Source organism: Delphinus delphis, chromosome 7 (genome assembly GCF_949987515.2).
Source record: "Delphinus delphis chromosome 7, mDelDel1.2, whole genome shotgun sequence".
NCBI classification, from domain to species: domain Eukaryota; kingdom Metazoa; phylum Chordata; class Mammalia; order Artiodactyla; family Delphinidae; genus Delphinus; species Delphinus delphis.
The window spans coordinates 71,366,161-71,388,623 of NC_082689.1; the positions used below are offsets into that span (position 1 = coordinate 71,366,161).

Consider the following 22,463-nt stretch of genomic DNA (forward strand, 5'->3'; position numbering starts at 1 on the left):
ATGACATCTGTAAAAGTTAGTACACTCCATTGTTTACAAACTGCTGATTTTTGGGAGCCTTTTGTCTCACCAGGCGTAGTGGAAAGAATAAGGATATATTTATGATCGGCATTTCAAAATGGCTAAAATAATCTGAGGTATAGTCGATTATAATTGCATGGTATAATTTTTTAGATCCCTTTAGACTTACCTACACACTTTCATTTGCTATTTAGGCAATAATCGTATACTTTAGTTAAGTATAATGGATAAACCCTCTTTTGTTTAGAAAGGCATTGAATGAACACTGGAAATTGTTTTACTAATGATATGATGAAATCCCAGGCTTAGCCAGCTAATTGCTGTCAATTTAAACTGAACAAAAGTGACAGAGACGGCATCATCTTAATAAGGACAAAGTAACAAACTCCTACGGTTGATTCGTAATTAAGTTTTGCTATCATTTAAATAAAATCATAGCTATAAACAGAATTTGATGATTACCCAAATGGTTTATATGGTATTAAATTTGATAATGTATTCTTATTTTTCAGCTTTCATTACTATGAATCTTTTTGGCCATACCACTAATGTGTGGATAGGGTTACAAAATGATGATTACGAAAAATGGCTAAATGGAAGGCCCGTGTCATATTCTAATTGGTCCCCATTTGATATAGTAAATGTAAGTTTTAAGATTTATTTTTTAGAAATCATTTTAGCAAGAGATCCTATTTGAGACTTGTTTACTGAAGTTTTTCTTTTTTTACTTCCTATATTTCGTAGGCATAAATTTTTATTAGTTGGTTGTTAATATATTAATTTTTAATAATGTAATTTCATATAATTGTCATGTGTTCCACGAATATAATTTCTTTACTCATCACAATAATTATTTATTTTGTGGGTTATGAACTGATTTGTGAACAGGTTTATTAAATGCAAATAAAGGAATAACAGTGTTTGAATTTTTAAAATTATGTCCTTAATAAAAATATCAACGTTATAATAACGTTATATGTTACCATTTTTAAAAAAACATGTATTCTTTTGAAGATTCCAAGTCATAACACCACCGAGGTTCAAAAACGCATTCCTCTCTGTGTCTTGCTGTCAAATAATCCTAATTTTCACTTCACTGGAAAATGGTATTTTGAAGACTGTAGAGAAGAAGGCTATGGGTTTGTTTGTGAAAAAATGCAGGGTAAGAAATATTTGTTTTTTTATTCCTTTCATTTCCATGGCCCACTCTTCTCTTCCACATTTGTTTTACACACTGTATAAATGATAGTTTCATAGCTAAGTGCCAGCACTTATTTTTTAAGCTTTACATATATATGGTCACTTAATCTCCACTACCTCAGGGTTGTGCCCCCTAGTGGGGTTCTAAGGACTCCAGAGACCACTTGAGTGATGACCAAGTTTATGCATCCATCTTGGTCATATTAAAAGGCTTTACTGCTTGTTCTAGGATTATGTGTCTGTTCAGATATTTTAAAAAAGACACTGAAAATATGTTGGAAGAGAGTCAAGGAAATAAACCAACTCAATACTTACTCCTTTCTTGGAACCCTAAAATGGTCTCTGTGGCTAAATATGGCAAACAGCACGTTTCTAGATATCAGAACCCCCAACGACTTCTGGTATGAAATACCAAAGCTATAGTATTACAGGTAGCCAGTGGGGGCATGAACAATGTGAATGCACTGTAAGTGACCTTGAGTAACAAAAATAAAAACAACAACAACAACAGCTCACATCTCATGCCTTTACTGAGTCCCAGGCTTCCCTAGAAGGCCATAATTTGTGTCTGGAGCTGTGTGGAATTCCAGGCAGCCTAGGCTACCTATGCTTACTTGGAATATGAATTATACCTCTCAGTGTTGCATACATGTGAACTCTTTGATGATACTAAGTATCAACCCATCCTCAGAAAAGCCGTTCCAGAGAAATCCTCTTTCCTAGTTCACAGTTATCACTTTAGCATGGTAGTGGTCAGGAACTGAAAGATACCAGATCAGCTATAGCAAGAGTATTATAAGAAGAGCAGAGTCTCGTCAGAAAAGAAATAACATCAATACGTCATTACTTGTACACTTATGATGCGCCTGGCACTGTGCCTTGCTTTTTATAAGTATTGTGTCATAAAGTCCTCCCGACACTTCTATGAAGTAGGTAAAAGTCTCCGCATTTTACAGATGAGGAACTTGAGGCTTAGGAAAAATAAGTAACATACTCAAGTTCTCTCAAATACAATGATTCTATTCTAGGACCTTGATGTTGATCTCTTCTTGAAATGTACTCTCTGACCACTTTCTCTCTTTGATATTTTTGGGACTAACAATGTTTATGTTCTTTTGGAGATAGTATAGAGCAGTGGTGGTGGAGTTCAAATCCCACCTGGGTTCCTATTCCACCTCTATAAATAAACTGTCAGTCAAGTTTCTTATCTTCTCTGAACCTTGATTTCTGCATCTGTAAAATGGAATAATAACTATCTCACAGACTCTACATATATACAATGCTTAGCAAGTTCCTAGCATGTGTTTAACAAACAATTGTTGCTTTTGTTATTATTGTTTCTAATATATTATTATTCAACTACACAAGTTCTTGTAGTCTACAGTGAATATCCAAATTCTGACTCCTCTTCTTTGTGTGCCATGTGAGTATGTGTTTACATTGGGTTTCGAACCTAAAGTCTTTGATCTGCCTGAAAGAATAAAGATATCTGAATAAAAAGAGAGACAAGGGCAAAGTCAAGACCCCCAATTTTGAACTTGGTTTCCAGTGGATCTTTCTCAGGGCAGCAGATGGCAAAATCATAGTGCTCAAAATCACTTATGTTTTGAAACTTGATGAAATCAATAACATAGGGAGAAACTCATATATGTGAAAATACAGGGGCATGTCTTAGTGGGGAAAACCAGTTAAATTGGTATTTGGGTCACACATACAAAGAATTTCAGTTACTTTAATTTTAATAATTGTTATCATTTTTAAATGGCTACTTTGGTATTATGTTGGTTTTGTATAAATAACATTTAGTCTTGGTACATCAGCTGGCAAACAGACTTCTACAAAGAAAAACAGATGATGAAAGTGTGGTCCATCAAAATTTAATTGGTGAATAGATTAATTTTACTTTGGTTTTACAATATGTACTACTGCTATACTGAGGTAACAGTTTCAGGAAAAGTCAAAGCCTCACCCTGCCATTTTTATTTGGGAGAGTGTGACAAGAAGAGGAGAGGAGAGCAAGAAGCAGCATTTATTGAGTGCCTGCTGTGTTCCACATCCTACAGTAGGTGCTCTATGTGCGTATCTCCTTGAATTTTACCCACACGCCTCTAACGAAGGCCTTAGTAATCTCTTACAGACCAGAAATTTAAAGTTTAGAGAGATTAACTAATTTGGCTATTTAGGGTCAGGACTGCGATCGAGTCCCAGGTCTTTGGACCTATCCACCATGCTCCTTTTCAACCCCAAACGTGATAAAAACCAGTATACAGAGAGAAATCCCAGCCACCTTGGATCAGACAGTTGAGAAATGCTTATCTTTTTTGTGTGTTTTAGGATGCCTAAACTCGGCCTAAAGATAGTACAGAACAAAAAGGCAAATGCACTTAGTAAAGAGGAAACATCTGTATGTAACACATGAGCTTGGTTCTCACTTGATCACAGCCACTCATTTATACAAAGCACCAATGATCATGTGTGGGAAAACCTTGTCTTTTAATTTATAAATCTTGACTCTGATAGGTGACATATTAATAGTAATGGTTTCTAAGAACTGTATGTATTTCTAAGCATTAACTTATTTTTTAACTTCTCTGTAGAAATTATACATGTTAGCATTAAACATGATAGCAATTATCATACAGTCCCAAAAGTTTAATAAAGTATTATATCTGAGAATATGCACTTGTAAATTGTGTTTGCAAAGCAGTGTTTGACTACATTATATATGTTAATATTCTCTTAGTAAGTATTAAGTTCTGCCAGCGGCATGCGTTAGGCTGAGTGTACCTAGTAGAAGTAAGCTTGCCTAAGGAGATCCTATCAGTTCCACCAAAAAGTGGTCAGTTTGACAAGGGATTGTCAAAACTGGGAAATCTAGAAATGATTCAATATATGTTTATATATATATTTAAAACTCATTCATTAAATTTCCTAAGTGTTTTCATTCTTTAGTATTACCTATGCTTACAGGTATTGTCTTCAGTTTGAAATAGTCAATTCTGGGAAGAAAAACTCTTGATGTTAACGACAGCATGGATCATCGTACAGGGATCCATGCCAAGCTTTGCCTCCCCCTTCTCATCCAGGTTCTACAAATAATTTTTATTGTTCTTTTTCTAGATACTTCTGGACACAGTATAAATACATCTGATATGTACCCAATCCCCAATACCTTAGAATATGGAAACAGAACTTACAAAATAATTAATGCAAATATGACTTGGTATACAGCACTAAAAACCTGCCTGATGCACGGAGCAGAACTGGTCAGCATTACAGACCAGTACCACCAGTCTTTCCTCACTGTTATCCTCAACCGGCTAGGACATGCCCACTGGATTGGACTGTTCACTGAAGATGTAGGTGTCCTAAAATCCCTTGGACAATCCTTGCATAATTAAGTTTCATATCTACATCCTTAGTGATATAGCCACTGAAATCAGCACAGAAAAAAAAAAGCCATGAAATAACAGTAAATGTAACATTTAGGTAATTGGATTATACAATAACTACTGACCAACCTCATGAGCAGCATATAACTACAAAAGGTGTCCCTTTTTAGGGTAAACATCTACTTGCCTAATTTCTGGAAATTCATGCGCTTCAAAGTTTCTCTGAAGATGTCTGAAAAATTTCAGGATACTGACTTATATGTGCACTGGAATACATACTGAACTCAAGCACCTGCGTTTGGGTAATATGTTGTCTTTAAAGAATCCCCAAGAAAAATGAATCATGCTTCCTGCATAGAAATCCGGTTATTAATTAATTCAGTACCCCTTGGAATTTAACATGTGCGTTATTTTCCCCCTCTAGGGAAATGGTTTGGAAAGTAATATTTTTAATTTTTTTTAAACAAAAGTATTACACACTCAAATAGCGAAAAGTAAATCTATTCTATCCTGACCTCTAGTTCTACTCCTCAAAGTTAATCACCGTAAACAGTTTCTTGTGTGTCATTTAGAAAGTTTCTGTGTATGCATATATATACACATGTAATGGATTAGTATGTATATTTTTTTAAAATATAAATGAGCTCATACTATATATACTGTCCTTAAGCTTGCTTTTAATTTAATATACGTTGTTCAGCTTTCTATGTCAGCTCATAAAAATCTAATACATTCTTTGAGACAGCAGCATATATGGATATACCACAATTTATTAAATCATTCTCATGTGAATGGACATTTGGGTTCTTCCCAGTTTTCACAACTCCAAACAATGCACAACAAATATCCTTGTACAAGTAGGATAAATCCCCAGGAATGAAGTTGCTAAGTACCCTTTATAAATTTTAACAAGGGATGGTGCCAGATTGCCCTCTAAAATTTTGTGCCAATTTACATGCTAACAACAGTGTATGATAGCATCTAGTTTTTTCACATCCTTGCCAACATGGGGTATGTCAAAATTTTAATCCTTGCCAGTAGGATAGGTGGAAGGATGGTATTTCATGGCTGTTTATTGTATTTTTGTATTACAGAATTTTTAACTTTATATAGTCAATTTTGCTTTATGGCCTCTGGATTTTTTTTTATCAGACTCGGAAAAATTTTTCCCATGTCAAGAGTATAAAATATTTAGCCAAGTTTTCTTTAGCACTTTTATGTTTTCAATTATATGTATGAATCTTTGATCAATCTTAAATTTATTTTGGTGTAAAGAACAAGATATTGATTCAACTTCACTCTGATTGCTTACCAGGAAATTATGGTGGGAGGGAACCAAGGATTCCCCAAAACTAAAGAAGATATTGCTTATGGCAGATAGTCCTTTTTGTCAGGCCATTTCCACAAGCTGTCCTAGACTTCCTGAAATATAAGTCTAGATGTGGAAATATAAATCCATGCGTGAAGTGAGAGCTGCTCAGACAGCATTGGGTGACGTTGCCAGCATTCATGGCAAGGAAATGATGGCTCAGTTTCCCTCCACAGAATGGTCTTAATTTTGACTGGTCAGATGGCACCAAATCCTCCTTCACGTTTTGGAAAGACGATGAGTCATCCTTCCTGGGTGACTGTGTTTTCGCCGACACCAGTGGACACTGGAGTAGCACAGCCTGTGAGTCATATCTGCAAGGAGCCATTTGTCACGTGCCCACAGGTAGGTTCAATTCTATTCAACTCAAGAAATACATACTGTGAACCTACTGTATGCAAGGCACTGTGCTAAGCAAGAGCTGTGAGGGAAAGTAGTAAGAAGTATCTGCCCTCGAGAAGTATTCGGTTTGGTAGGTGATGTACAAATGTGTTACATGAGGCAGGGCTACCAAATGATATAAGAGCCATAGCAAGTGCTGTGGGGGGTTAGCAAGAAAATGGACACATCAGATCCACTCGGGGAAAAGCAAAAAGCCTTCTTGAAGGACAGGACTGTGGAGATTGGTCTTGAAGAATGGGTGTGATCAGGAAATGATGGGACATGGAGAGGCATTCTGAGCAGAAAAGCTTGGGCAGACATGGGAGGAAGAAAGGACTGGGCATGTAGCTGAGCAAAGCTGGTGTTGAGATTTTCCTGCATGGCAGGTTTTTGGTAAGAGAGAGGTAGGAAATCAGGTTAGAAACGTAGGTTAGGAGCATGTGTGGAGGACCTTGAATACCACTGAAGATTTATGTTTAAGTCAAAGATTAATAGGATTCTAGAGCATCATCATCACCATTATGGTAATAATATTTGTATTTATATTATATATGTATATACAAAACATGACAGTAATGATAATAGTATCTTATTACACTGAATGTTCACCTCGCCCAACCAGATGAGCATTATTTTAAAGATGAAACTTAAACTCAGAACATTAAATAGCTTCCTGAAGATCTCACAGATGTCTGTCAACAGCACCAGGAGCAGAAGCCAAGTTTCCTTGATCTCTGATATCGTGTTTATCCCATTAAATCAGGTCCCCTTTCCTTTGATTGCTATGGTGTACAAAAAGAAATTTCCTTAACACTAACTGGTTTCTTTTTAAATCTCTCATTTAGTAAATGTGCATGTATTTACTTACTCTCTGGATACTGTAAGTCAAATAACACACACATTATGTAAGTTCAGCTCAAAACAATTCAGGACAAAAATATAAATGATAGCCATATGTATTGGGAAACCTAATTCTCCTTCTAAAACACCATGAAGTTATCCTTCTTTTTTAAATAACGCTACATTTATTGAGTGCTTAAGTGACAGGCACTAGCTCACCTAACTTCTTAAGTTGTAAGAAAGATGTTATTGTTAGCTCTCTTTTATGTGTGTGGGAGTGTGGGGAAGATAGGTAACATACCCACAGCCATGCACCTAGGATCTCAGTGTGGGTGCGTCTGACTCTCATGCTTGCCCTCTGAAACAAAGACTTCCCCCAATTCCCCTTAGTTATGTGTTGTGTTATGTTATGTCATGATATGATATGTTGTTATGATATGATTTTTTATGTTATGATATGTTGTGTTATGTCATGATATGTTATGTTATGATATGTTATATATTATGTTATACTAATGTTATGTTATGTTATGATATGTTACTTTATTGAATGCTTTATTTTCTCTAAGTTGACTAGCAGGTAAGGATTTACTAAATCTTCAGCACTGAATGGAACACATTCTGTGCATTTGGAAGTGTCTTTCACCAACTTCATTCAGCTGCCAGTATTTCTCTGAATCACATCCCCCAGTTTTTCCAACCTTTAGGACACTAATTGTAAATATTAAAGATAACACCCAAACTAAGCCTATGAAGCTATGCATGAATATACCCTGTTATGTGTAGGAAAAGATTATTTCTGCCAGACATGCTATAAGCCATTCCAGTTTTGTAATCATTTACATTAAACCCACTCTTTCAGATTATTATCATGAAAATCTCATTACATATATTTATCTTGGTCTTTCATAGAATGTAATGCAATGTTTATCTCAATAAGTGAACCCAGTCACCACCCTGAAATCATAACTCACTTTGTTCATAGAAACAAGACCATTTGGATACCCAGAGTTGTGCTCAGAAACATCTATTCCCTGGATAAAATTCAAAAGTAATTGCTACAGTTTTTCTACCGTCTTAGACAGTACGAGTTTTGAGGCTGCTCACGAATTTTGCAAAAAGGAAGGTAATTCTTTTGTTGTGGTAAAATGCTTTCAATGTGTTCCTTCTTGACATTTCAGTAAACAATGTAGTTTTCTTCATTTGTCTGATTATTTAGTGATTTTAGAGGCAACAAAAAGAATTGAAAAAGTAAATATTATTGAATTTGCTTGTTTGGGGGATGGCTAAAATGTTCAATGTCCAGTATACAATTAAAAACCCAAGACAATATCTCAGGATACTGCACTTTCCCAAAAAAGTGTTCCCTTTGAATGAATTTGAATTATGAATCTTTAATGTTCCTGAAAATTAATATTCTATTCTTTAAGTACAAGCTTGTATCTTTTAATAAATGTCATACTACTTTTAAAATTCTAATCAAAAATTACTTATTAACAATGGAAACTTTCACTTTTCAAAGCCTGAGCTTTTTAATTTTTTTATTGAAGTATAGTTGATTTACAATGTGTTAGTTTCTGGTGTACAGCAAAGTGATTCAGATATGGATAGATAGATAGATATATAGATATATATTCTTTTTCAGATTCCTTTCCATTATAGGATATTATAAGATATTGAATATAGTTCCCTGTGCAACACAGAAGGACCTTGTTGTTTATCTATTTTATACATAGTAGTATGTATCTGTTAATCCCAGGCTCCTATCTTATGCCTCCCCCAACTTTCCCCTTTGGTAACCATAAGTTTGTTTTCTATGTCTGTGAATCTGTTTCTGTTTTATAAATAAGTTCATTTGTTTCATGTTTTTAGATTCCACATATAAGTGATATCATATGATATTTGTCTTTTTCTGTCTGCCTTACTTCACTCAGTATGATAATCTCTAGGTCCATCCATGTTGCTGCAAATGGCATTATTTCATTCTTCTTTATGGCCAATATTCTATTGTGTATATATACCATATCTTCTTTATCCATTCATCTGTCGATGGACACTTTAGGTTGCTTCCATGTCTTGGCTATTGTAAATAGTGCTGCTATGAACGTTGGGGTGCCTGTATCTTTTCAAATTAAGAGTTTTCACCTTTTCTGGATATATGTCCAGGAATGGAATTGCAGGATCATATGGTAATTCTATTTTTCATTTTTTAAGGAACCTCCATACTGTTCTCCTTAGTGGCTGCACAAATTCACATTCCCACCAACAGTGTAGGAGGGTTCCCTTTTCTCCACACCCTCTCCAGCATTTACTATTTGTAGACTTTTTGATGATGGCAATTCTGACTGGATAGCATCTCGATATTATTGAGATGATATCTCAGTATAATTTTGATTTGCATTTCTCTAATAATTAGCAATGTTGAGCATCTTTTCATGTGCCTGTTGGTCAGCTGTATGTCTTCTTCGGAGAAATGTCTAATTAGGTCTCCCGTCTATTTTTTGACTGGGTTGTGTTTTTTTTGATATTGAGCTATATGAGCCGTTTGTATATTTTGGAAACCAAGCCCTTGCTGGTCACACTGTTTCCAAATATTTTCTCCCATTCCATAGGCTGTCTTTTCGTTTTGTTTATGCAAAATTTATAAGTTTAATTAGGTCTCATTTGTTTACTTTTGCTTTTATCTCTTTTGCTTTGGGAGACTGACCTAAGAAGACATTGCTATGATTTATGTCAGAGAATATTTTCCCTACATTCTCTTCTAGGAGTTTTATGGTGTCATGTCTTATATTAAATCTTTAGACCATTTTGAGTTTATTTTTGTGTATGGTGTGTGAAGGAGTGTTCTAACTTCATTGATTTACATGCATTAAAGCCTGAGCTTTATGAATTATGGTATAGAAGACATTATTTTAATTGTATTTACATGTAAACACAAATAGTTATTCATTTGCTGTTTGTCTCTTTTATAGGATCTAATCTTTTAACAATCAAAGATGAAGCTGAAAATTCATTTCTCCTAGATCAGCTTTTAGCTTTCAGTTCTTCTGTCAAGATGGTTTGGCTGAATGCTCAATTTGATGGTGACAGTAAGTGACTGGGTAGAGAAGAGGAGAGGGCATAAATAAATACACAATGGTCAAGGTTGATGGAAATGGCATCTGCAAACCAGAAAACTTTCCTTGGATACATTGCTGTTTAAAAAAATATCATAAATCCTAAAGCCATTTCTTCCAAAGACATCATTGCTAACCCCTTTTTATACCTTCTTGCCCTTTGAAATAATCCCAGAAAACCAAAAATGAAAACAAACAAGTTTATCTCATACTTAATCTTGCATTATGAAGATGCTTGGCTGGAACTTTGTGTTCACAGACTTAGTCATAGACACCAAACCATATTTACTTGAAAATACCCCAGGTTTCTAAATGTTATAAGAGCACCACAGAGTTATGGAAATATTTCAGTGATAAATAGTGCTAGTAGAACTGTTATTTGCTACTCATAAAAACCAGCGTTTGTAATCAGATGAGAGCATGCTATTCTTTTCTTTATGTAACTGATGGTTGTTGAAAGTACTTGTAAAGAAAATTACTTTAACTGGTATAGAGAACTTGTTACAGTGGTGTACCAAGGTAGAGGATGGGTCCATGCTGGCAAGGAAGAGTATTTCAATCACCGACATTGCTTAAAACTTCTAGCACAGGGTGATAATAAAAAGCTGACTGACTTATGCTTAGTTTTATTGTTTGTTTTAAATCCTTATCACCTACACATGGATGGATTCTACCACTGCCCCCACCCCTTGGTATACCACTGGCTTGCTTTTTAAAGAAGCTCATTGTACTCTGTGCTCATAAAGGACTGTTTGCAACTACTTGATTTCTAAGATATTCAATACACTGAAGTAATGAAGTTTTTTTTTCTTTAAGCTTTTAAGTTCAAACTACAAATTTTATTATTCTATCTATAAATCTAATAAATTTTAAGGGGCACTTTACAACAAAAAAGAAGCTCACTGTAAAATTATTTTAGAAAGTTATCTACTTTGTAATGATATAGCTGTTAGGACTTTAAATGATTTCTTTAAATTGTTTGTAATGACAGGGAATATTTCAAATTCAAACTGTTACATTAAGAAACATGATATCTTGAATGAACTAAATTAGAACAATATATCTAAAATAAAGAGAGTTGTTCACAAGGCAATTTCACTTATACCTACCTTTTGATGTTGAGTTCATGACTGTTAGTGCATCAGATAAGGAGAGAGTCTCATTAAATTTAGGGGCTGCTTTTTAAGGTTCATTCCAGACTTAGTATGTTTGATAACCATGCACATAATTCATGTTAGCATTTTTTCCACAGATGAAACCATAAAGTGGTTTGATGGAACTCTCGCAGACCAGTCAAACTGGGGTATTAGGAAGCCAGAGATGGACCACGTCAAACCCCATCTGTGTGTTGCCCTGAGGATTCCCGAAGGAGTGTGGCAGTTATCCTCATGTCAAGACAAAAAAGGATTTATATGTAAAATGGAAGCAGGTGGGTAAAGTTAGAAAGTAAATCTTCATTTTGCTTCTACCTTGACTAAAGTTGACCCACCTCCTTAGTACTTAAAGCTTTTAAAATCTAAGTATTCAGAGAGTATTCAGATAGATTCTAACATTGTCGTCTTGTTTTACATCAAACAAGTCGGAGAACATTTCAGCTCCTTCCTCTGATATGAAGGAAAAAAATCATTATAAATCAAATCAAAGACTATGACTTTCTTGTGTCACCCTAGCTGTTAACTTAATGGGCAAAAGAAGAAGTTCACCTCAAGCAAATAGAGCTGGGAATGTAAACCAGCAACCCTCATTCTGGCAGCTTCTACTCAGAATTTTAAGCTCCATCTTTGGTCCCAGGAAATATAATTCAGGTCTAGGTATCCTTGTTGTGGATAAGTAGATGCGATTCTCTACTGCAGGCCATAATATACTATAAAAGTCATATAACTTGATCTTGAGCTACATACTTAGGTTGTGGTGATTATAAATAATTTTAGAAATATAAGCCAGAAAATTCTAGTCCATTGCAAATAATAGAGCTTTCTAAGAGAAGACATTAACAAGGATCATTAACAGTGGGAAGGTGTTTATAGTAATCACAACAGTTTCTAGATGCTGGTATTAACAAAGAAGGAGGGATTGATATGGCCTGGGCTCCTGAAGACAACTTCATAGAGGGGATGAGTCTTTGGAATTGCAAAAGATAATGAGAATAGAGGAGGGAAGGAATATTGGATAAAAGGTCCAGAATGACTAAAGGCAGAAATTGAGAATGAGCTTCGACTGGACCACGTTAGGTGGTGTTGGGAATAAAACCGTATTACTGTAGGATCCATCCACAGAAAGTGCTGGGCTAAAGAGCTGAACTCCATGGTGAAGGATGCAGGGGACACCTACATGCTCTAGAGACACCAACAGTGGAGTCACACCCATCTGATGTAAAGGGAGACGGTTGTAATTTGAGTGATAGAACTGGAAACAAAAAAGGGAAGGTGGAAATGGGAAAAGAGAATCATCAGGCTTTGGTGACTGATTAGATATTGGGAATTAGAGCAAAAACTGGTAGGTGTGGGAACCAAACTTTGAAGCTCTGAAAGTGTAGATATCAACTCTGTGTGGAAACCATGACTATCCTATTAGTGTGGCCAAGCAACCTCTAGCATTCGACTATCAAGAACAAATCAGAAACATCTTATGTCTCTTCAGGACTTTAAAGCTTCCTGTACTACATAAGACACCTCTTTTATCCTACACAGCAACTTTCCAAGGCAGTGAAGCAGATACAGTATTCCCATGTTACAGATGAGAAAAGTACTTGTCCAAACTGAGGCTACATGGAGAACTACACTCCACATTTTCTGATTCCATATGCCCCTTCTATACCTGCCCGCTGCCTCCATCCTGAGAATGAATACTCGTTTAACAGTCTTTCTTTAAAAAGTATCTTTACACATACACAATACTACATGTTTTCAATAATATTATGCAAAATTATACAATATTATTTTAAAATTGCAAAATCGAGGTTTTTTTTTTTTTAAAGTGTATTTTTGCTATTGGTAATGTTGACATTTCTTTTAAGAGTGAATGAGCATAAGTAGTGCACTAAGGCACTTCCTCCACTCACAAATCCTTTACTGCTCTGCCTCTGGGTCATTCCCTACATATTTCTCTGGATCTTTGCTTAGAGCAAAAATAGCAGAGTTCAAACTTTGATATAGAGTCTACTTGGAAAAGATACATTCTTACAGTAGAAAATCCTCAAACAGGAACCCTCTAACTTTTTGAATGGAGGAGCTATTATTCATTTCCCAAGATTCTTGAGATCTAAAAGGTGAGAAGGTCCTGATTATTTTAATCTTTGCAAAAAGCCAGGGAGGTTACCGTTGCTGGACCAACTCCACATCAGATCCCAACAAAACTGAGTTCCTTGCAGGCAGGGACTATATTTTACTCATATTTTTAATGCAGCACCGTGCTGAAACTGGATAGGGATTCTTCAGCTTAAAAAAAAAAAAGCAGTGTATGTGTTTGTGAGCACTAATAATGATTATTATAAATCAGGGGTCAGCAAACTTCTCTTTAAAGGACCAAATAGTAAATATTTCAGGCTGTAGGAGCCATATGGTTTCTGTCACACTGCCTTTGTAGCACAAAAGCAGCCATAGACAATAGAGACATTATTAGTGTGGCTGAGTTCTAATAAAACGTCATTTGTAAAAACAGGTGCCCAGATTTGATCCATGGACCATTATTTGCTGAGCCCTGCTATAAGCAATGACATAACTTTGCTGATTAAAAGGAAATTTTCATCTCAGTATTTTTTGTATTTGGTTTTAGATATTCACACAGTAAAGGAGGATCCAGGAAAATGTAGGTTTAGAACAGTAGTGAAAGTTTCGATTTTTCATAGAAATAATAAAATGGAAAGTAACGGGCTTCCCTGGTGGCGCAGTGGTTGAGAGTCCGCCTGCTGATGCAGGGGACACGGGTTTGTGCCCCGGTCCGGGGGGATGCCACATGCTGCTGAGCGGCTGGGCCCGTGAGCCATGGCCGCTGAGCCTGCGCGTCTGGAGCCTGTGCTCCGCAACGGAAGAGGCCACAACGGTGAGAGGCCCGCATATCGCAAAAAAAAAAAAAAAAAAAGTAACTATGTGACAGTATCTATCTTACTACTTGTCATTGAAGTTTTCTTTTTTTCATCTTCTTTCAGGACCAAGTCACAGCATTATACCCCTTGCAGTAGCAGTGACACTGATAGTAATTCTGGCAATTTCCACACTTTCCTTCTGCATATACAAGCACAATAGTGGTATCTTCAGGAGACTTGCACAGTTTGGAAATCCTTACTATCCTGCAACCAACTTTAGTACAGTAAATTTAGAAGAAAATATTCTCATTTCTGATCTTGAGAAGAATGACCAATAATAATGAAGTGAGAGGATGCCACGGCCATGAGAATGAGTAAAGAAGAGTACTTTCCTTTACAGACCAGATGCCGCTCTAATGTGAATCGTGTCACCATTTTAATTATTCTTAAAATGATTACTGGTTTTGAATTGTAACCAAATCAGATAGGTGTTCATTTATTCATTTCCTCGAACTGTGATCTATTCTTTAAAAGGGGAGATTTTACAATGGCTATTCTTCAGAAAACAAAAACTATTAAAAGAAACTCCCAAATGAAAACTCTCAAACCAATGTGAATAATAGTTTTTGCATTAATATGCTTCTACCAAAAATTTTTGGGAATTTTAAAACTAATCTGATATCTATTCAGACATTTGCCAATACTCATTCCATTAAAAGAGAGAGGCAGAGAAAAGCAAAACAAATTTTAAAGTCCTACACTTGTATAAGAGAGGAAAAAAGAAAAGGCTTTTGAGAGGTTTCTTGTTTGTTTTTTAATTTGATCAGTTTAACAGCAGGGTTTGGAAAACACTAATTTCTAAGCTTAAAACTCACAGGTTCTGGGCTCTATACTAGTATTTAGGGTGACATTCATTTTTATTAGTTCTGACTTCTCAAACTAAAGAAGAAGAAAAATAACCTTTCTTTAAGTAGTAAAAATCTTGGTTAGCAGCACAATTTCATAAGCAACCATGCAATGTGGCCTAAAATCATCAATTACTAAATGATGACAAAGTTGGATAGTTAAAAAATCTTATAGATAAGCTCAGAGGGACTTATTGTTATCCTAATACTGTTAAAATTCACAAGCTTTATCAAAGACTAAAGGTATAAAATGTATATATACCACTTCTAATAACCAAAAGATATAAATAACTTGAATTTAAAGGGGAAAAATGAAAGATGTGAATTACAGTTTCATCAGAACAAGACAAGTACTAAATAAATTACTCTTCAGCAGTAATCTAGATACCTTTGCTATATAAAGGAGTTTATTTGAGGAGTTCTATTGAGTAAACTCGGGTTTGGGGGAACCGACTCCATTTGCATTGGGCTAGTTCATGCAGTCAGGAAAAAATGATTAAAAGTATGATACTATCCATAAATTAAAACTCACAGATTTGATCTTCCTTCATTAATTTCTTATAAAGTAAAAGGACTTCATAATCAATGTTCAAAAGTTTACTCATTGCATAAATGTTTACTGAGTTCCTGTTAAGAACCAAGAGCCATTCTAGAAATTGGAGGTATTGGGGCGAGCACTTATTTTTGAATGAAGGAAAACCTACAGTAAACCAGTAAAGAAATGCATAAGAAGAAAATATCAGGTGATCATGAAAATTAAGTAAGGTTCTGTGATAGAGAGAAACTGGGGGAGTCTCCCTAGAGTGTGCATTTTAGTTATTACAACCAGCTGCCTCAAAACTGGTGACAAGTAGTCACAAGATGGAGCTTGGGAGAAAGTATGAATAAGTTTCTGAGTGGAAAACTATCATCATTAGAAATACGATTTGAAGAACGTGTCCTAAGAATGAAGTCCTTGCAGCCTGAAACAGTTAATATAGCTTCCAAAAGCAGCTCTTTGCTACTGCTGTGCAGTTTACACACTGAGACAATCTACTTCCATAATTTTGTTTGTTTGGGGACTTTATTTTTTTTTAAGATATTACATTATGTGACAGTTGTATATTTATAACTCAAAGGAAACATTGGCTTGGACTAACCAGATGTTATAAAAGCTCAATTTAATAATCTGTCAAGTGAAATTAAAGTTCTGTTCTTTTTAGTGGACTTGGTAAAAACTGCTAATCAATTATCCTTCCAGTCAAGGTACATTGAAGTTGAGTAGTCAGTCACACATAAAAATTTGACCAAGTATGTCATTAGTAAAGTGGTTCTGCAGGAAAGAAAAAAACTGTATTGCTCGTCAGTGCTCTGTGCTTTTATATTTAGTATTGAACCACATCCTAATGGACAGATCACGCGCTGCTTCCCATTACTGAAATTTCAGAAATAGGAATTACTGAAATACTCTGTTTTATTCACATACGTGCACTTTTAAAAACTTTCTTCCACAACTATTTTTGATCTGAGCTAGGTTTCATGCTATACATGAAAAGAAAAAAGTAGCAGGGTCACAAACTCATTCACACGTAATTAATGTGCCCCCTCCAGAAAACAGTCAATTATTTTCTATAACTCTGAGTAATAGGAAATCTTGGATTTTTCCAACTGAAGGTATATTGGGCTCTTCCAATTAAAACAGTCTTCTTTCAGTTTAAATGTTTCTTCTATTGAAAGTTCCATTCCCTATCAAGGGTGCATTACATGGTCTCACTAGATAAACATTCAGTCTTCCGGAGTTTCCATTCCCTCCTCAAAATGGTGGTTGGATGTATGAGAACTTGTTGTGTCCTTGTGGTACTGTGGGGAGTAGGTGATAACTGACTGTGTCTGTGTTATCTGGTGTCCACTGATGGTAGCTGTCTGGCCCACACCTGGGAATTCTACTGGCGTCTCTATGAAGTCTGTATTTGGTGTAACCTGTAGTCTAGTCTCTTTGGACTGGCCCCATCCTGGCTTTCCCTGGCATTGCCTTATCCCTGGCTGTGACTCCCATTCAGTTCCGTACCTGGACATTACAGTTCTTGGCAATAAGGCCATGTCACCTCTGCAGCACTATCAGTTACTCCCTTGGTCAGGGGAGGCTTAATACTGGACCAAACAATCCCAAAATCTCATTGGCTTAACACAGCAAAGGTTTATTTTTCATCCACACTAACGTGGGGTTGCAGGAAGACTTCAGTTATTCATTGGTCCAGGCTCCTCCTAAATAGTAGGTCCTCCATCTCCTAAGGCCTTGGTTGCCTCAGTGGGTCCCCTACCTCTGCCTGACAGAAGAAGTTAGAGATCTATCTTCGATTAATTATGTAGCTTCCATGGGCTATTGAAATACATTCTCTAAGTTAACAGTCTTTAAATTGAGAATATGTACCCTGTGGATACATAAAGACTTCCAAGGGATACAGGGGCATGGAGATATATATATATATATATATATATATATATATATATATATATATATATATATATATATATATATATTTTTTTTTTTTTTTTTTTTAGCAGTACGCGGGCCTCTCACTGCTGTGGCCTCTCCCATTGCGGAGCACAGGCTCTGGACGCGCAGGCTCAGCGGCCATGGCTCATAGGCCCAGCCGCTCCGCGGCATGTGGGATCTTCCCGGACCGGGGCATGAACCCGTGTCCCCTGCATCGGCAGGCAGACTCCCAACCACTGCGCCACCAGGGAAGCCCCAATATTTTTAAGGAGCTCAGTTTCCAGACTCATTAACCTTTATATATATTTTTTCTTAGAACTGACTTGCCTGAGATCAAGGTGTCATGCTGGTTCTTCTTTCCCACCTCTTTTTGCAGAAATGTCCTTTTCTACCTCAAAAAAAAAAAAAAAAAAAAAGACGTCTTTTACTCCAAATATTATGATGATGCCTTCTCTTGGTAAAATCCTCCATGGCACCAGACAAAGACAAAATTTCAAAATAATGATGTCAGTGAAACTTCTCACGTAAATTCTCACGTCTTCCTCTGTTTTCATACATTTTTCTGTTAAGGATGAAGTGGTGGATTAGAAAAGGGTTATTTTGCCCCATGTTAGGATAGTCTAAATATGCATTGTGTGTGTGTGTGTGTGTGTGTGTATATATATATATATATATATATATATATATATATAAACTGCAGGAAAGATAACTGCCTTCCTTTGAGACTTTATCTCATCCAGCCCCTGTCTATTATGAAAGACTATTTCTGGAGAGAAAATCTAGGGAAAGCAAAGTAAAGACAGTGCAGCTATTGATAAGATCCTGAGGTGTTACCTTATCTGGGCTAAGAGCTCATGGCAAGACTTTGCGCTTTATTTATCTTAGATTTCTAACTGAGCTTTGGGGATGAGTATTATCATGCTTATGTGAATTGCAAAATGAAATCAGACTTTTTTTGAACATTGTCTTATTTGGATCATTTCTTTGACAATGAAGATTGGCTTTACCAATTAAGTTTTATGATGAACATTTTCATTCAATTGGATGAATTATATGTGCAACTCCAGTGTTCTGATTAAAACATGTATTCATATAAAGACATTTTAATAGAAAAGTAGTATCAACAAAAGTATGATGAAATTAACAATATTTTATTTTTCCAAACCTTACTTTGTATGCCAGGTAAAGCAAGGTGCCCGTAAGTGAAAGAGTAACAGGCAAAATTGATAGTCATTTTTAAAAGGAGTAGAGAACTCAAGTTTCTGGGTCTAGAAACACAACATGGCACTTCCGCTCACATATCATTGGCCAGAGTTATTCACAGGGTCCATCCTAACTGCAAGGAAGTCTGGGAGGTCTCCCAGTGTGCTCAGGAAGGAGAGGATAACGGACGACAGTGAGCACCAGCAATCTCTGCCAGATTTTCTCAGCACATATAGCTACAAAAGAAAGGGAGTGCGGGAATAGAATTCATGCTGAATCCTGGCTCATTCTAGCAATTTTTAATTAATATTAATTACTTTCTTCTATGATACATCCATTTCATTAAGAGATGCATTACCTATAACATTTTAGTTTTATATATACTGATTATTTATTAAGCATTGTAATATATTCATGTTGGTCTGATCAACTGTGTGCTGATAGTAATTGAAATGGCAACTCAATACAGAAGAAAATGTATAACACTGCCTATGTTCACAGGGAAATTTTTAAAGATAATTTTAACTTATACACATATTTTACTACAGGCAAATATGGCAAGGAAATGAGTAAAATAGTTTCAAGAATAAAATATTAGGATAAAATTCTGTGTGGAGATTAGAATGGAAATACAAGACTAAACAGAAAAAGAAACAAGAAACTCTGACTGCTAAGAGCTTGTTTCTGTGTGTTTCTATCTTTAAATAGACTATGATAGAATTCAAATTATCATGGTATCACCAATCAAAAGAAAGAGAGCTCCTCGGTGAAGTGGTTGATTCCAGGTCTGGGGCAGGAAAAATACAAGATGAAACTGAAATATCTTGTGATGCTAGAAAGTAAGGAAATGCTTACAAAAAGATGGGGTCATGTCCAAAGGACATAGGACTAACCTGAAGGAGTCCCCAATGGCCAAAATTGGAACGCTTTGAGAAACGAAATAAAAATAGTACTGGATTTTAAGCATAGAATAAATATCTATGAATCCATATTAATGTAAATAAATAAATGAATGAATAAATAAGTAAATCAGGGAGGAGCAACAGTTCTTTTCTACAGAAGAATCCCAATTAAAAATGTAGAAGGAATGAGAGAAAAATCACCATTAGGAAAACACAACAGTAATCATTGTTACAGGCAAGATCCACCAGTGGGTGCTAAAATTCGTGGATGAACATTTAAGGAGAAACGGGAAATGTTCATAGCTTTAAAATAGTGCCTCCCAAATAGTCATTAATTACAACTGGAAAGTACTAACTTTACAATGGAGAAAACTCTTTAATCGTGTAATCAAGGTTAACTTAAGCAGTAATAAGCCACATCAGTATCATGTATCCTCTAGAATGATGCCCTGAGAAGGGCACACGACTTTTTTGGTATCCACCCCAAAATAATGTATAATCCCAATTTAACAATAAAAAAATCAGACAAATCCGAATCGACGAACATTACACAAAATAATTGATGACTTCATAAGTGTCCAGGTCATGAAAGATAAGGAAAGATTGAGGAAATGTCACAGATTGGAGGAGAACAAGGAGCCATGACAACTAAATGCAAGGTAGAATCCTGGATTGGATCCTGGAATGGAAAATGCACATAATGGAAAAATGTGAAATTAAAATCTATAGTTAGTGGTACTGTATCAGTATTAATTTCTTAGTTTTAATGACTGTACTATGTTTATATATGTACCATTAGAGGAAGTTGGGTGAATGGTGTATAGGAATTCTCTGTACCGTGTTGGCAAATTTTCTGTAAATCTAAAATTATTTCAAAATAAAAAGTTAAAAATCTGCTATGATATTAGATTCCACTGGATATATTGAAAGGGTGACATGACGTGTTTACTTTTAAATGTTATTATAATTTGATGAAAATTGCATCCTAATTATAAAAAATTTTAGATGTCAAATTAGAAAGGCAGGAAGCGATATACATTTTTTTTCAAAATTCTTTTAGGAAGTATGCAAGCAAAAATGTTTGAGGACTACTGCTGTATGACATTCTTTTCTCCTGCCCCAAATGAGAAGGAAGAAAAACCCAACTTTTCTTCAATCCGTCTATAACAGCTCACCCGGTGGAGGATTTGGACAAACATAGGTCTTGTCAGCCACGGTTACTTCTATTTGCTTTCTGGCCTCTACGTTCTTCTTTTATTTCACCTCCATAGTGTCTTATCAGCACTTCTAATTCTCTCACTTGTGCTTATCCACTACAACCTAATGGCTTAGTCTTCATGGTAGACAAAGTACAGAAAGGGAAAAAAACAAAACTTGCTTAGTTTTCTCTTTGTTCTTCGGGAACGAGCATTGGGAGGTATTTCAAAATGTTACATCCAACAAAATTCTTATTACCAACATTTATAAGAAACTTTGTGGTGATTATTACTATACATGGTTGGAATCTTTATTCCCTCTTCCTCCACCCCTCAAAACAACGATAAAGAGCAGCAATTGGCAGGGCCAAGTCCAGCCTGCTGCCTGTCTTTGTAAATAAAGTTATTGGAACACAGCCATCCTCATTCATTCACTTATTGTGTATGATCACTTCTAGGCTACAACAGCAGAATTGAGTGGTTACAACATTGATAAGCAATTCTGATCAGTAAACATTTATTGAGAGCCTACAGTGGCCCAGAGAGGGCCCTAGGTTCTGGAGGTGGCAGTATGAACAAAACCCCATCTCTGTGCTCATGAGGTCTCAGAGGAAGAGGAATATGTAAATAATAAGTGTAATATAATGCAATACAAATATAAACAAGATGAAAAGAATCAGAAAAAAAGGGTACTGATTAATTCTGTCAGGTAGAGAAAGAAGCTTGACAGAGAGAGTAGTGCCTATTAAATAGTAGAAAATTTTAGATAAAACAGATTTCTTTGATATCTTCTTGAGTTAGAAAGAAAGTTTTTAGTTTTGGGCCAATAATGAAGAAAAGATGTACCGAATTTGCATACACTTAACTTTTGAATCCTCAGAAAAAAGACAATCACAAGAATGGCAAACATTATTACCTTTGAACTAGGGCTAAATCTATTTAAAGCCAACTTGTTTATAGTTCTTCCTAGTTATTACTGGAGTGGAATGGAAAGGGTGAGTAAATCTGCATTGCTGATCATACCATGGCATTATTATTTACTTCCATAAACAATTTCAGTTTAAAAGTCTATATTATATCACGTGTTATATGAGCAACATAACTAACACACATTACGGCTCTCTTAATTCTTAGGCATAAAAATATTGGCTTATATTGAAAAAAACTAAAGGTTTTATAATTGAACATTAGAAATAAACACTTAAAAGTTATATCTATTTTAGAAACATTGACTTAGCTGTTCATGGTTCTCTAAAGATGAAACTTTTGGTACCTTGGATTACTTACAAGAATTTACAGCGTTCAGAATCTTATCTCTGATGTTTACAACTCAGTATAAAATGACCGAAAACTCGGATTTGTTCACTTTTATGTTGTAAAATTTGAAGTACAATAGTGTATGCACTTTTTAAAATTCAGTTATAATATTCAGGCTTAT

The 22,463-nt window shown here is 35.5% G+C and overlaps 1 protein-coding gene across 1 annotated transcript in view; it reads left to right on the forward strand.

The window, feature by feature from the left end:
* Positions 1–17,440, forward strand: part of PLA2R1 (phospholipase A2 receptor 1) — a 116,974-nt gene extending 99,534 nt beyond the window's left edge. Inside the window, 9 exon segments of the mRNA XM_060016699.2 lie at positions 534–664; positions 1,036–1,183; positions 4,342–4,580; positions 6,159–6,327; positions 8,189–8,329; positions 10,176–10,292; positions 11,572–11,748; positions 14,467–14,672; positions 14,674–17,440. Coding sequence (XP_059872682.2) covers positions 534–664; positions 1,036–1,183; positions 4,342–4,580; positions 6,159–6,327; positions 8,189–8,329; positions 10,176–10,292; positions 11,572–11,748; positions 14,467–14,672; positions 14,674–14,721 — 1,376 coding nt within the window. The 3' untranslated portion in view covers positions 14,722–17,440.
* Positions 17,441–22,463: the final 5,023 nt, after the last annotated feature.